General features: G+C 40.1%; 2 protein-coding genes across 2 annotated transcripts; one reads left to right on the plus strand and one right to left on the minus strand.

Moving 5' to 3' along the window:
• The first annotated feature begins 94 nt into the window (after positions 1-94).
• On the plus strand, positions 95-2206 carry LOC104810014 (60S ribosomal protein L23a-2-like). Its single transcript, XM_010536173.2, has 4 exons — positions 95-145; positions 369-425; positions 1132-1495; positions 1974-2206. The coding sequence occupies exons 2-4, from the start codon at positions 410-412 to the stop codon at positions 2056-2058; spliced, it is 465 nt and encodes a 154-aa protein (XP_010534475.1). The 5' UTR covers positions 95-145; positions 369-409; the 3' UTR covers positions 2059-2206.
• A 1073-nt stretch (positions 2207-3279) lies between these two features.
• On the minus strand, positions 3280-11229 carry LOC104810015 (ABC transporter B family member 20). Its single transcript, XM_010536174.2, has 11 exons — positions 10619-11229; positions 9454-9508; positions 9147-9322; positions 8826-9026; positions 7790-8049; positions 7377-7687; positions 7041-7261; positions 6600-6940; positions 5634-6412; positions 5300-5541; positions 3280-5017 (listed from the first exon to the last, which is right to left on the minus strand). The coding sequence occupies exons 1-11, from the start codon at positions 11021-11023 to the stop codon at positions 3788-3790; spliced, it is 4221 nt and encodes a 1406-aa protein (XP_010534476.1). The 5' UTR covers positions 11024-11229; the 3' UTR covers positions 3280-3787.
• Positions 11230-15190: the final 3961 nt, after the last annotated feature.

Consider the following 15190-nt stretch of genomic DNA (forward strand, 5'->3'; position numbering starts at 1 on the left):
GGGCCCGGCCCAAACAGTACATATTGTTGTTGTCGGCTTTTGGATTCAGCCCAATGTGCTAGGGTTTTTCCAGTGTGGCCATATAAAATGCCAGTGTTCTCCCTCTCCATTCGACGGCGGCAGAATTCTGTGACTGCGACTTTAGGTTCGTCCTCTCCTCTTCCTTCACTCAATCTTCGATCTCATACTGATTTATCCAGTTTTCGTTAGCTTCTACGTTGATTTAATTGTAAGTGTAGTGATGATGAGTTTCGGTACAGATTCCGAATCTAGTAGCCAAATGCGATTACTTCTAGCCAAGAGCTTGAATCTTTGTAGTTACTGTATGTTCGAATCTGAGTGAGTTTGGTTTTCGTGAGTTGTCTCAGGGTTTAGGAGATTTGGTGGGAAGGATCATCGGTTTTAAGCAATGTCTCCGGCCAAAGGTACTCGCTGAGTTCGATGTTTCTTTTGATTGCTTTTTTATGGGGAGTCTCACTTTAATGTTCATGGAAAACGCATTCCTTTGTTATTTCTGTGTATAGTAACCTTTTCGAACATTGCAACTTTTTATCATCATGATGACGATGATGATGATGCCTTCAGTTACATTTCTCGGCCAGAAAATGTTTCTTGTGTTAATGGTGAATGCAGGATGAATTTTTTGCTATCAGGATCAGGATACTATTCGAATTGGTTTGCAAATGATATGAAATTCTTAGGATGCTTTTAGTTTCATTGTATTGCAGTGTGTTTGAGTGGTATTCAATGTCGGAACACAGAATTTGGTGTTCTACGAATGTAACGAAGTGAATGTGACGAATGTACGATGTCATTACAGTTGATATCGCTGAGTATGGTCTGCACAACTGGCATGGTCATTGTCGTAATTGTTCTAAATTGTTGTTGATCGGTTCTGTATGATTGCTGTCTGAGTTAGCATCAAATGTGAGTTGTATGCACTTATATTTCCTCTCAATGTGTTTGGTAAGTAGCATTTTTCTACAAATTGTATGTGAAAGCCTAGAATCGTTTTTTATTGATTATTATTTTATGAAATCTTAGAAGTGTTTAATAGATTCAAATCTCAGATTTTTACAGTTCTTAAGACCGGATGCGTGATAAGCTTCAATACTCATTGTTGTTATGCAGTTGATAGCACCAAAAAGGTCGATCCCAAGGCCCAAGCCGTGAAGGCTGCAAAGGCCGTGAAATCTGGCCAGATCGTTAAGAAGTCGGCAAAGAAGATAAGGACTAAGGTGACATTCCACAGGCCAAAGACATTGACAAAGGCGAGAAACCCTAAGTACCCACGAATCAGCGCACCACCGAGGAACAAGTTGGATCACTACCAAATCCTAAAGTATCCTCTAACCACCGAATCTGCGATGAAGAAGATTGAGGACAACAACACCCTTGTGTTCATCGTTGACATCCGTGCTGACAAGAAGAAGATCAAGGACGCGGTCAAGAAGATGTACGACATTCAGACAAAGAAAGTCAACACCTTGATCAGGTACCTTTTGAAAGAAACTAGGTTCTCCTTTTGATTTCTTGTGTGTCTTCACATGTCGAATGTTTCAAGCTAAGGACCTAGGGTTTGGGCATAGGTCGGGTTCACGTGATTTTGTGGTACCCGACACCAAACCCATGCCTTTCGAGTGTTAAGGTTTGGAATCTGTCTCGGTATCTGTACCATTTTGGTACCCGCAGAGTGTTCCAAAAGTCTTGACTACCCGTGATTGATCTGTAGATGATTTTTATAGGGTATGGAATGGTTCAGTTTTCTTGGACGATGTGAGACCAATATTCATTTGGATTTGCCCCACGAACATTTCATGCTCTATAAAAATCATATGAAAACTTCAAAACTCTACTTGAACCTTGGGTTCTCGCCTTGCTCGTATTCGTCCCCATCGATTGACTAATATCAGATTTTTGTATTCGTACATGGTTTCATATGATCTTTACGTTATGCGTGAAAATGTTGGCAGGCCCGATGGAACAAAGAAGGCGTATGTGAGGCTCACTCCTGATTACGATGCTTTGGATGTGGCTAACAAAATAGGCATCATCTAAGCTGTTGTCGCTGCAATATCTCTTTTAAACATTGAATCAGTTTTGTTAGAGAATTATATGTTTTCATTACATCATGTGATCAAGTGTGTGACGAGAAATGACCATACGTTCTCATTTCATTTGCTTCATCGTTTCAAGGCGTCTCTTTTATCGTTTTTTTATAATATAAAATGAAAATATATTATCATTTTCTTTTATATATTTTAAATCGTGACATTTGACATTTTGTATTTTACTTCATTTTTGTGGCTTATCGTGCTAAGGTAAATGATTTCTTTTGGATTTACAGAATCTTTATAGCCCTGTTCGATTTGATATAGTATTAGAAATGAATCATTCAAGTTAATGTTTTTAGTAAATCAAAATCTTTTGCTTTTCGTCTTTTTATGTGGTATCAAATATATTTATTGTTAAAAACGATCTCAAAGCGCACGTGAGTTCCACGTGAGATGGAAACTGATGGATAATTAGTGAAGAGAAGAAAACCCAATGAAGGAACTAGAGTTATTTACCTCTCAACAACAATCTCCAACAATGTACAATGTTGTAAGAAAATCAACTGTTTAAGGAGAAATAAATTTTCCGTTCAACTCCTTGGATTTTTTTTATTAAACAAGTATTTTTCATGTTGTTGAAATACGGTTAAATTTTTCATACAAACCACCTTTTTAAAAAGCTTTTAATCTTGATAGAAATCGATTGATTATTGATGCTCATGATTCTTGTTCGATCGTCCCCATTTAGACGGAAATTCGAGGTTTTCGACATATCCGGTCTAGGCCTCGCCTCCCTCGTTGTCCGCCGCACCTCACCCTTGTCTCGAAACAGGTATCCTTCTCGTTCTCTCACGGTGAGACTTGACGAAGTCCTGCCCCTCAGATTTGAGTCTCGCAAGGCGCGAGCGAAGACGAAAGAGAAGGGATTTAACTTTTTTTCAACGGAATGCCATCGTTGCCCTCACCCTCGCATTCGAGTTACAAAAAAACTAACCCCTAGCCTCATGCAAAGCGCCATCCCGCCCTCGCCGCACCTTTCTCCCGTTCTCCTTTAGTTCGACCTTACCATCTCTCCCCGTCTCTGCGGGTACAGGCAATCGACCAAAGAAATCCGACCTCAGTCATTGCTGGCGATCGGATTCTCAAGAAACGGATATCCGTGAGATGGATACTCGCAGTCGTCGGGTACTGGGGTTTTCTCGTCCAAAAGAAGCCGGATACTGTCTACGACGATTCAAGCAGTGCCCCTTTCACTTACACCGACGGGTCTTTCTCTCTTCTTTTTTTAACGTTACACATTCTCCATGTACCTTTTTAAGCTTTACAAACATCGTCCATGTCTCTGAGGGCACCGATATGTTCCCCGAAAACGAAAAAAAGAGAAAACAAACCTCGGAAAATTTGACACACCCCACTATTCTTCGGATTCAATCAACAAATCGATATACTTGGGGAAGACAACGCAGTGAGACCACCACATCCTCCTACTTCTTTTGCTTCTTCGTCCCCGAAAAGAATAAGCCTTCCACAAAAACACCCTCGAGAATCTACTTCTACCAACACCTATTGCTACAGAACTATCCCTTTCCACCCAAACCGCGGGGATCCCCGAACAGCTGCGGGCAACGTCCAGATATCACGAAGGTTGACAATACAGGCGCAATGCCTTTTTGTGTATATGAACCGAGCTAAGCTGTAAAGCGATGATCTGAGACGAGACGAGAAGTCAATCTTCATATTAGTCGATGTTGACGCAGCCCCTTGCCGAAATGCGGTTGCATCAAACGGACATACAATCCGTTCTTTGCAACCAACGAATCGTGGGTTCCTTCTTCAACTATTCTCCCGCCGTTGAGAACCACAATGTTGTCCACATGCCTCATCATCGCCGCCCTGTGAGCTATCAGAATCGTAGTTTTGTTCCCCATTATCAATGTGTCGAGAGCCTCCTGCACGACACGGCTCGACTCGGATTCGATAGAGGAGCTGGCCTCGTCTAGTAATAGGATTGGTGCGTTCTTCAGCACGACCCTCGCTATAGCTATCCTCTGTTTCTGGCCCGGAGTGAGTTCCACTCCTCTCATCCCGACGTGCGTGTCGTATCCATGAGGCAAACTGCTGATGAAATGGTGGGCGTTTGCTATTCTCGCTGCCTCTTTCATCTCGGCTTCACTCGCGTTATGCCTCGCATATATAATGTTCTCCCTTATGGTCGTGGAAAAGATTATCGGTTCCTGTTGAACCAGACCCATATGGCTTCTCAGCCATCTCAAGTTATATGACTTCAAGTCCCGCCCGTCGAGTAGTACCTGACCAGCAACTGGGTCATAAAATCTCTCGATCAACGATATTATCGTGCTCTTTCCCGAACCCGAGACACCAACTACAGCCACAGTCTGTCCACCGTTCACTTTGAGACTGAAGTTGCTCAATACCAACACCTCTGGCCGAGTTGGGTAACAAAAATCCACGTTTTTCAGTTCGATGCTTCCATACACATTAGGCGGCTTTAGAGCTGCATTATCATCTGGTTCGATCCTAGGCACCCGATCTATGATTTCAAATACCGAAATGAGGGACTTACGCCGCTTGAGAATGTACGGTGCTAATCCGAACGGTTCCACTAAAGCAAATGTAGCGAAGGAGAAAACCATGTATTCCGTCACAGCTGTAGACAGTTTCATGTAGCCACGTTCGACGGACAGTGCAGTGTACCACAGGAGGAGGGCATTGCAGGCAAAGAGAAGGAACTGAGAGAAGCCAAACAAGAAACCGATAGCCATCCCATGGAAGAAGCTCTGCCTGAGTATTCTTTGGAGTTGCAGTCTGTAGAGTTCCATCACTTTGTTACCGGCGCAGAAAGCAACGACGGTATAAATGTTTCTAACAGCATCCTCGAGGACTAAAGACGCTTTCCTATGCATCTCCTGGATGCCTTTTGAGAATCCAGCAAGCCATAGTTTCTGCACAAATATTGCAATTTCAAATAAAGACTATTAGAACACAAAGATATCCCGACACAAAGTGCGCTATGATGGCAAAAAATACGAAGAACACAGCGATTTGGGTAAATCACTACGGAAATTCAAACTGTTTCTCTCTAAAATCATAAACATGTTCAACGAGTAGGAGGATATGGCTACTGGAGAAGAACTGCCTGATGGATAGAAATAGAAAGACAACTTAAGAAGTCTTGACGAGCAAAACAGGAGCTGGGGGGGGGAGACCAAAGAATAGATATAAACCTGAGCAGTGGCAGAAAGAGCAAGTATTGGAAGAGTGGCCAATGCAACGAGTGCCAACCGCCAACCAAGCAACAACCCAATAAGAATAGCAACAATAACAGCGAAACTATCCTGAATAAATATCGAAAGCCTGTTGCTGAAAGCAGCTCGGACAAAAGTGGCATCATTTGCTAAGCGCATGGATAATGTGTCTGGACTGTTATCTTCCTCATCAAACCATCCGACTTCGTTACGTAACATTGCTGTTACACCGAGAAAAATCAAATAAGTGAGGCAAGTAAACATAGTAACATGTAACGGAAACTATGAAGAAGGAAGTTGTATAGTATAGTACCTGAGAACATCATCCTCCGAACCCTCTCCGTCATTTTCTCCCCCATAATGCCAAAGTAAAAATGTTGCAAGAAATTAGCGACAACAGTCACTATCCCCATGCAGGCAATGATAAGGCACCATTTGTCAACTTCCTCCCGAAGATGGCCTCCCTTGTTCTTATAATAGGCGGTCACAACCAGAGCAATCACGTAAGCCAGAAGAGGATTGAAAGAACCGAAGATAGCAGCACCAAGACTTCCTAGTACGGCATAGAGCCACTCTGGAAAACTAAGCTGAGCCAACCTCCAAAATGAAGGTGAATCCTTGTGTTGACTCTCTGCCCTAGCATCTGTTGAAGTGTCATCAGAGCGATCAAGTGGACGACTAAACGTCTGTGAATGGGAGCGCTCATTTTTTGGATCCGATGTCAAAAGGGGTGATATAGGGGATTCTGGATCTGAACCATTCGATTTCTGCCGTTGTGGACCCTGGACATCGATTTTTGGTAGATCTGGTAACCTCATCTCGAAACTATCCTGCCTTTTAATGGTTGGCTCCTTATCAGAAGAATCTATAGACATGCCATTCTCCGACATTTTCTCTGGCGCTGGGCTGTGATCTTTAGGTAATTCTTCGGTATTAAAAAAGCCTTCCTGGGGACGGAATAAACCGTGGCCTCTCTGAAGAGATGGCGACTTGGCCATTTTGGGTGATGATGGTTCTTGGAAGCTACGCCCAGCTGAAGAATCCCTCTCTACCTGAAATGCCGCAGACTCTTTGTAGTTTCTGACTGGCATCCTGGAAGAACAAACAAATCCAATTATCGAGTAATATCAACAAAAGACCCTCAGGATAAAGATAATTACTACAGGAATCAAATGCAATCTAACAAAAAACACTTTTGCCACATGAATTTCATTATCTGAAAGAGATGCCGAAATGCAGTAAGTTGTAAGTTTTTTTCTTCTAGATTCTAGTGTCATACCTTCTGGGCAGCTTTGCTGCTTCTTCGCACTTCAGAAGCTCAGCATACAATCCATCAAGGTTTATTAATTCATCGTGTGTACCCATTTCAACCAGCTGACCTTCCTCCATCACAGCAATATAGTCAGCATTTCTTATAAGACTGAGCCGTCGAGCTATTATTATGGTTGACCTTCCCAACATGAGGAGATCCAGAGCTTCTTGAACAACTTTTTCAGCTTCAAAGTCAAGGCCTCCGGTGACCTCATCAAGCAGAAGAATCGTTGGATTCAAGAGCACAGCTCTAGCAATCGAGAGTTTCATTTTCTGCTCCTCTGTCAATGCTAAACCAGCTCTTCCAACCTACAAGACATCTCGTCATTTCAGATTTCTAAAAGATTGCAACATAACCTAACATAGTGACATGCAATTCATAACTGAAAACTTTTCAAACAATGTTTACCTGGGTTTCATATCCTTTCTCTAGTGAGCTGATAAATGTGTGTGCATGCGCAATTTTAGCCGCCTCCTCTATCTGATCCATAGTAGCATCTCGACCATATGAAATATTCTCTCTTATGCTCAAGCTCAGCAAAGCAGGCTCCTGTGTCACCAGACCTATTTGGCTTCTTAACCACTCGAGTTTTAGATTTTTAATATTTTCCCCATCAAGAAGGACCTCTCCTGCATAAGAAGAAACCACAAACCTAGTCAGCTAATATGGCCTTCACAGCAGGAGAATGTTTAAAAGTGGATTCCAAAGGCATATTGGGGCATCTTAAATCTCATTTTGTAGTACCTAATGTTGGATCATAAAACCGTTCCATTAATGGTATAATGCTGCTTTTTCCAGAACCATTTCTACCAACAAGTGCAACAGCTTTCTTAGCAGGCACAGTGAGGTAGAATCCACTCAGGATTGGAATTTCAGGTCTTGACAAATAGCTGAAATATACATTCCGAAATTCAATATTTCCTTGAACAGAAGGTAGAACAGATCCCTCTTGATTAGCTCCAGAAGTTGAGCGACTTATCATCTCAAAAAGTCTGTAAGCTGCAATCCTCCCTTGATCGAATGAATAAAAGTTCGTCGCAGCTTGATTTAACCCCCTGAACAACACAACATGTATAAATACACACGCACACACACACATGTATATGAAATGACACAGAAGATATATTAAGATAGAAACAGTGGATTCAGAAGCTTACAGGCCGCTTAAAATTATAGCAAAAAGGGCTGTTATGATTTCTCCACCATTAGCTCTTCCATGAGTCACAAAGAACCGCCCAACCCACAGTTGTAGAGCACATGAGCATATGGCAAGCCCATAAGTAAATCCAAGTCCAAGTCCTTGCACAAGACTGATCATTATACCATATCTCAAAGTTGCTTGAAGGGAAGTTGCATATGAATATTTGGCAAGAGTTTCATTTGTGAAGGCATACAAAGTCCTAATGTAAGAGATAGCCTGCAGATTTGAGATAAACTTTTATAAGAAATTAGTTTCAGACAAGACACTCGCTTGGACAGTAAAGTAACTTTTGAAAGGGAAAATAGAAAATGGGGCCTGTAGGTGACACATTTCGCAAACTAATTGTAGTCAGTATGTAATCTCCAAACATTCACGTTTGATACGGTATTCCTTTCATGAATGTCAACAACACTTATTCATGCACCACAGAATAACTAAAACAAGGGATATGTTCATAGATGTTACTGCCATAAATTCAGTTCACTCATAATGCAAATACGACCTCGTTCGACCATAGAAGTAAACTAAAAACCATAGATGTAAGCTAGTGATGTGTCCCACATTGGTTCCAGAGAGGGATCTAGGGCTAGTATGTAAGCTTGGCTCAACCCTCCACTCTTGTTCTAGCTTTTGTGGAGTTAGGGTTCGGCTTATATCAGCTAGGAAAGTCCAAACTGATTAATTTACATCTGACCCACTATGCTTCTGCCTACCACTTTATAAACTTAAAACACGAAAAGATAATGTTAGAATAAACGAGAAAATAATTGAATTTTGCACATCGCAATTCAACTTTGTACTGATAGTAAACAAGCTCTATGTTTGCAAATGCTTGAGACAAAAGTTCAATGCTTAAATTTGAAATGACCAAAAACTTCAGTTTCAGTGAATTCAGGGCGTCAATTGCAAGTGGTACAGTCTCAGTATCTGTACTGCAGTGTTGCACAACACACTGAGCTATTAGATTCTAGAACTTCCGACATTTGTAATACCTGTTCAGCGATGCTAGCTGCCTCAGCATATGCATCTTGAATATTCTCAGCAAGTCTGTGGAGAAATATGTTTGATATGCCTCCTGCAGCAACAATGAAAGGACCAGTGGCTAATGTAATAGCTGCAATCTCCCAGCAGTTGACAAAGCCAATGATGAGACCACTAATAAATGTAGCCATGTTATGAATGTAATTTCCAACCTGCAACATCCAAGATCACAGAAATGCTAGTCAAGAAGTGTTACTACTTACTAGTGGCAAAGATTGAGACAAGCAAGGGGAAACTAGAGACTGGAGTCAAATAATTAGAGTTAGACCTACTTTCTCACTAAGAGCTGACTGGATGAGTAGGACATCACTAAGCACTTGGCTTACAATATCCCCATTGTTCCCATATGTATCAAAGAAACTCATATCCTGATTCAATAGCACTTGGACATACTTGGATCTGATCACAGCAGTCTGCCGCTCGCCAGTTAGTATCCAGCAAGACACCTCTATTATAGAGAAAAATACATTAGTAATAGTAGCTGCTAACAGAACCTTTGCAGTAGAGGAAACACGCAGACAATTTGAATTATATATATATATATATATATGTGTGTGTGTGTGTATGTAGTAGACTTACCAATCCAACCAGCAATGAAAACACCAGCAGCTATGTAAACAATATTCAACGAAAGCTGCACAAAGAGCATAAGAAACTCAGATAGGGATAATTTCATATTCTAGCCAGTGTGCTGTGATTCTAAATTATTCTGATCGAATAATAAACAAATTCTCCACATGTAACAGAATAAACTACAAGAAAAACAAGCATTTGCATGGAAAATCTATAATGAAAAGGGTAAAACAAAGATCTAGCACTCGAACAAGGAATACCTTCTTTTTATTGCTACAATTGAGCGAGACAAGAAATTTCACTACTGATTCTCCAGCCAACTAAAGCATTGTTGATTCCCCAACTAATGTGAATTCAGAAACAGAAGCCACAGGAAAACCAGTCTGCTTAACTATCATGCCAGGATCATGAACCAGCAAACCTGGTGTCCAACTTCAACAAATGCACTAATAGTACAACTCAACATCCAAATCCACAAAGTTTACACATCTATGGAAAATGATCAGAGAAATTTGCTGAATCATATTTCTTCATGTTTGATCAGATTGCTGCGAAAGACGATCTAATCTAAAGGCCATACTTTTTTAATATCTGAAAAATACAAGTTAGAATTGAATTAACCCTTTCCGCCAACCTTTGATGTTATCTTATTAACTGTGACAACTATGACCAAGATCAGAGTACCAGAAGCTTCAAGAAGAATAACACAGACCATTTTTCAAAGACATTTTCACCTCCTGTGGTATGTACCAAAGCATGAACCCTAAACCTAGAGTGGCAGCCAGAAACCCAAGACGATTACAGTGTCCCATTTGAATGACTGGGCAAAGTTTAAAATCTCAATCCCAGATTGTCAAATCCATTTGAGTAGAGATCATATTGAAATTTCAAGAACTCCAACAACAAGCCTAAAACTTGGGCAACCATTTAGAAACTTCGAGCTTGAAACTCGAATTCCAACTTCCCCCAAAACAGGAAAAGAAAACAACTTGGCTACTCGAACGTCTAGTACAGCTAAGAGATCTTCGCGCGGCTACCAACTACGAACACATACACCTACATTTCGAGCAACATTAACCTCTTTCACCACCCCACAAGCTCCCCATAGATAATAAAGCGAGCAAAAATGACGATTTCCGTATAACCCAGAGAGCATATAGAGCTCACTAACCTCTGTGAAGCGCTCGAACTGATCCTCAGGTCCCTTGTGACCCGAATCCTTTCCAAACGCAAGAACCTCAACAATCTTCGCGAAGTAGTGCAAGTAGACGATAAGCGCGGTGCCATGAGCAGCAGCAGCGACGGATCCAACAACCATGAGAACCCAATCGAACCGGTCGGCGCAGGCGAAGAGCTGGGAGAACGGAACAGCAGCCGGAGGCGGCTCGACCTCCTCAGGCTCCTCCATCTCCTCCTCAGCCTCCGCCTGCGCCGCCTGCGCCGCCGTGCCGCCGGCCTCAGCTCCGGGATCTATGTACGGAGACGGAGACTCCGGCGGCTCAGAGACCTCTGAAACCGGCGTTAATGGCTGTATATGCGGCGGAGACCACCCGAACAAACCCCTGGAGATCATCATATCGGCGTCGGATGGAGAACCAAACCCTAGATTCTTCGGATTCCTCTCCCTTCTCTAAAATTAGCAGATCTGCTAAAGTTTAGAGGAGGATTCGTTACAGCACCTGCGAAGAAAAATCGTCTCCGGTTCTTCTTCTTCCTCCTCTCTTGTGGAGAGATTTCGATTTTGATCTTTCTGTCGTCGCAGTGTATTGTCTGTCTTCTGTTTTTCGCTTTTCCTTTTCTTTTTTCTTTTTTCTATTTTATTTAATTTTTTCGCTCTTTTTTTATATTTAATTTGATTTCTAATGGCCAATTGTATGATTCGGTACCTTGAAGCTGGGTTTAACGGTCAACAACGGCGACGAAATTTGCAAATGTTTTTTTTATAATATATATTGAAATTTCTTTTTTTTTCTCAAAATATATTGGAATTTCTTAAATGCAAGAAGATATTTATTTTGATAAGTTCAACATATCTTTGTATGGAAATCTTATCAGCCTTTGGCAACCTAATCAGCTTATATTATTAAAGAAGACAACTTATGACACATTAATATTACAACTCATATTTATAGAAATAAAATCTAAATATAAATTCGACGTCTTAGCTCATTTCAGTATAATTTGACTCCACAAATTATATAAATAAACACAATTTAACTAATGGGCTTATTATTTTAACTAAATGGAACGTAAAATATATCTATTTATACAAATCATATCCACTAAATCAAATCAACTTTAACTAAATGGGATATATATATATATATATATTAATAATATGCCCACGAGAATTACTCATTTTACCTAGAATCGCTCAACATTTTTTTTTTGGAATACGTTATTGTATTCCGATTTTTTAATCTAAAGCTAATTAATTCACATCATACCCAAACGAAAAATCTAAAACTAATTACATATTTTCAAAAAACAAAATTTAATAAGAAGAAACGTACCAAAATAAATAAATAAATAAACAATTCGGGAGGCGTGTGTGGTGTTGTTGGTTAGCGTGCTGTTTTTAATTTGTTTTTATTAAATAGAGAGTGTGTAAATAAAACAGCTGTACGAGGGGGTTATTAGGTAAAGGGGTGCGGGTGACGGAGGGATAAGGTACGAAGCCATGTCAGAATAGCGTTTCTCTGGTGGGCTTAAAGAGAGTTGGTATTATTGATGATGCCTTTTCCCCCCAGTCCTTGACAGTTCATTTGGTCTGTCTCTTGCTTTCTTGCTTCTCCATCCCCTTTTCCAAGTGTATATATATATATATACGCATTTTATGAAAATATATTGATTTGAAAGAAGAAATATCTTATTGCATAAAAAAAGCAACAATACAATAGCCGAAGTGGTGTAATGTAATGTTCAAAGCAAATGAAAGGAAATGGAGAAGAGAAGCGAAAAAGAAAAAAAAAACTAATGAGAGCTATGAGATCTTTAAGGAGTCAATAACGATGTGAAGCCTATCTTTTCATCTTTCTCCCACGTCCTCTCGTTAGCTCCGGTCGTCAAAGTTTAAAACTTTTCAGCAGATACGACGTTTCCGCGCCATGAAACTTGGTAAAACCCGAAAAGGGTATATGCCGAGAATACGCCTGACTCGATCAACGAGTTCTTAAACTCTTGAGAAGCTCGAGTTTCGGATACCATTGTGTTGCGGCAAGGCAGATGTTAAGAGGACAACGTCTAGTGTTTTTTGCTTTGCAGTAAAGTTGGGCATCGATTGAATACCCGAGCTTTTTCGATGTACTCAACCTCGGTTTCGTTTCCCTCGGGTCTCTCGGTTAGACTTTGTGGCCTTTCCTTCGTGAGGATCGGGTATCTATGGGGTGCGGGGAGGGCATGGGTGTTGAAATAGAAACAAAATATGGAGATTTGATATGATTGATAACAATTAAAAGCATAATATCGATTAAGAATAAAATATATATCGTGATAATTATATTTTACCTTATTTGTTTCTTTCGTATCTTTATTTCCTTGTTTCTTTCAATAATTTTTCCTATAAATGTATAGATTATTTTTATTGTAATGTAACAAGAAGAAGAGATGTAGCAATAAAAGTGTTTCCGTTCTTTTATCTTTTGTTCTTTCTTTCTAATTTAATTTCCGCATTTTATTTTTCAATATGGTATCAGAGCAGCGTTGCGATCTGAACTATATGTTTCTCTTTTTCTAATTTTCTAATCGCTTCTTTCTTTTGCGTTTTGGATGTTCATATATCCAAATCGTTCAAAGGGAGAGTAAAAAAACCAGATTCAAACGATGTGCTATGACAAAAAGAAGTCAAAGCTAAAAACTCTAAGATCAAGCAAGATGCTATGACAAAAAGAGTTAAAACTAGAATTTTAAAGTCAAGCGAAGTGATTTGAAAGAGGTTAATACTCTCTAAATGAATGAAATTTGGTTTCTATGGATTGTTCTAATAACAGTGAAGTTTTTCATCATTTTGTTGTATCTTCAAGATTGATTTTTGAATTCTTTCAAAATCAATCTTGAGGGAGAATGTTGAAATAAAAACAAAATATGGAGATTTGATATGATTGATAACAATTAAAGGCATAATATCGATTAAGAATAAAATATATATCGTGATAATTATATTTTGCCTTATTTGTTTCTTTCGTATCTTTATTTCCTTGTTTCTTTCAATAATTTTTCCTATAAATGTATGGATTATTTTTATTGTAATGTAACAAGAAGAAGAGATGTAGCAATAAAAGTGTTTCCGTTCTTTTATCTTTTGTTCTTTCTTTCTAATTTAATTTCCGCATTTTATTTTTCAATAATGGGTACCCGACCGGCGAGGGAACGATGGGGGCTACGGAAGAGGGTGAGGAGAGGACAGAGAGAAAGAAAAAAGGGTTTTTTTGAATGTTTCTTTAAAAAAAGTATCCTTAATTTCTTGAGTCTCCCCTCTCCTCGACCCTCCCATCTCGCATCGGTCCCTCTCCACCCTCTCTCTCTCGGGTTTGGATACCCACGGGATATGAGTTATCTCCAACCAAAACCCGAATTCAAACCCAAACATCAGATTCTCGCCGCCGACATACTGTACCCATCTTACCGGTGGACAAATACCTAAAATTTCGGGTATCCACCATTCCGAGTTAAAGAACATACCAAACCAATTTCTTCCTCTTTTAATACATAGAGTGACATGTGTTCAAACTATGTTATAAACACAACACAGAACACACGGAAAAACTACATGAAAAATTTATCAAGAACAGACAGATCAGAAACCTGGTTGAGGAGGTCCAAACTCTTTGACAGTCAGCTTGTTAGTCGACGGGATCATATTCATACTGAGGCTTTCTAATGGCTCGATCACGTCTTTTAAAGACTCGAGAGAAAATCGTTTTCTTCTTGACCGATATTCGTCTTCAGAATAGCATGATAGCTCTCAACCAGGATTAGAACACGAAAACATAAAGGTGTGGATTGGAACAACATCTGCCACCCGAATGGATATAGAAGCTGAGTATCCGTCCTTTGTTGTCTGACACTGCAATGGATCCTTTCTTCCATTTCTGTAGCAACTCAACCATATCGATCCTCTTACACTACAAAAAACACTCCATTTTTCGACGGAAATATCCGTCGCACAAAACAGAAAATTCCGTCGGTATTTTCAGTTTGCGACGGACTTCGACGGAATAAGTTCCGTCCGGTAATGGTTGTCGCAAACACATCCCGGTCGTGAATCCGTCGCATATTTGCGACGGAAAAACCCGTCGTAACTCAGTCGTTTTTTAGCGACGGAATATTCCGCCGGTAAACGCGACGGACTAACCGTCGCAATCTAGTCGATATGACCGACGAAAACTCCGTCGTTTTTCCATGGTAAACGCGACGGAAATTCCGTCGTTCAGTCGTCGCTCTCACCGACGGAATTTCCGTCGTATTTCCGTCGGATAATGCGACGGATCATCTATCGCATAATAGTCGCAAAGAGGGACGGGAGGATTGGTCAGATAATAGTCGCAAATTAGCGACGGTTGTAACGACGGATAGTTCAGTCGCAGCATCGACGAGCGACGGAAGATATCCGTCGGATTATTCCGTATGCGACGGATTATTCCGTCGCAGAAGAAAATTTTTTCGAAAAAAAATAAAAAATTTCGTTTTAAAAAATAATTATACATATGAAAATTGTTTTATATATTACAAATTGAAAAAAAAA

Source organism: Tarenaya hassleriana, unplaced genomic scaffold (assembly GCF_000463585.1).
Source record: "Tarenaya hassleriana unplaced genomic scaffold, ASM46358v1 Cleome17, whole genome shotgun sequence".
Lineage (NCBI taxonomy): Eukaryota > Viridiplantae > Streptophyta > Magnoliopsida > Brassicales > Cleomaceae > Tarenaya > Tarenaya hassleriana.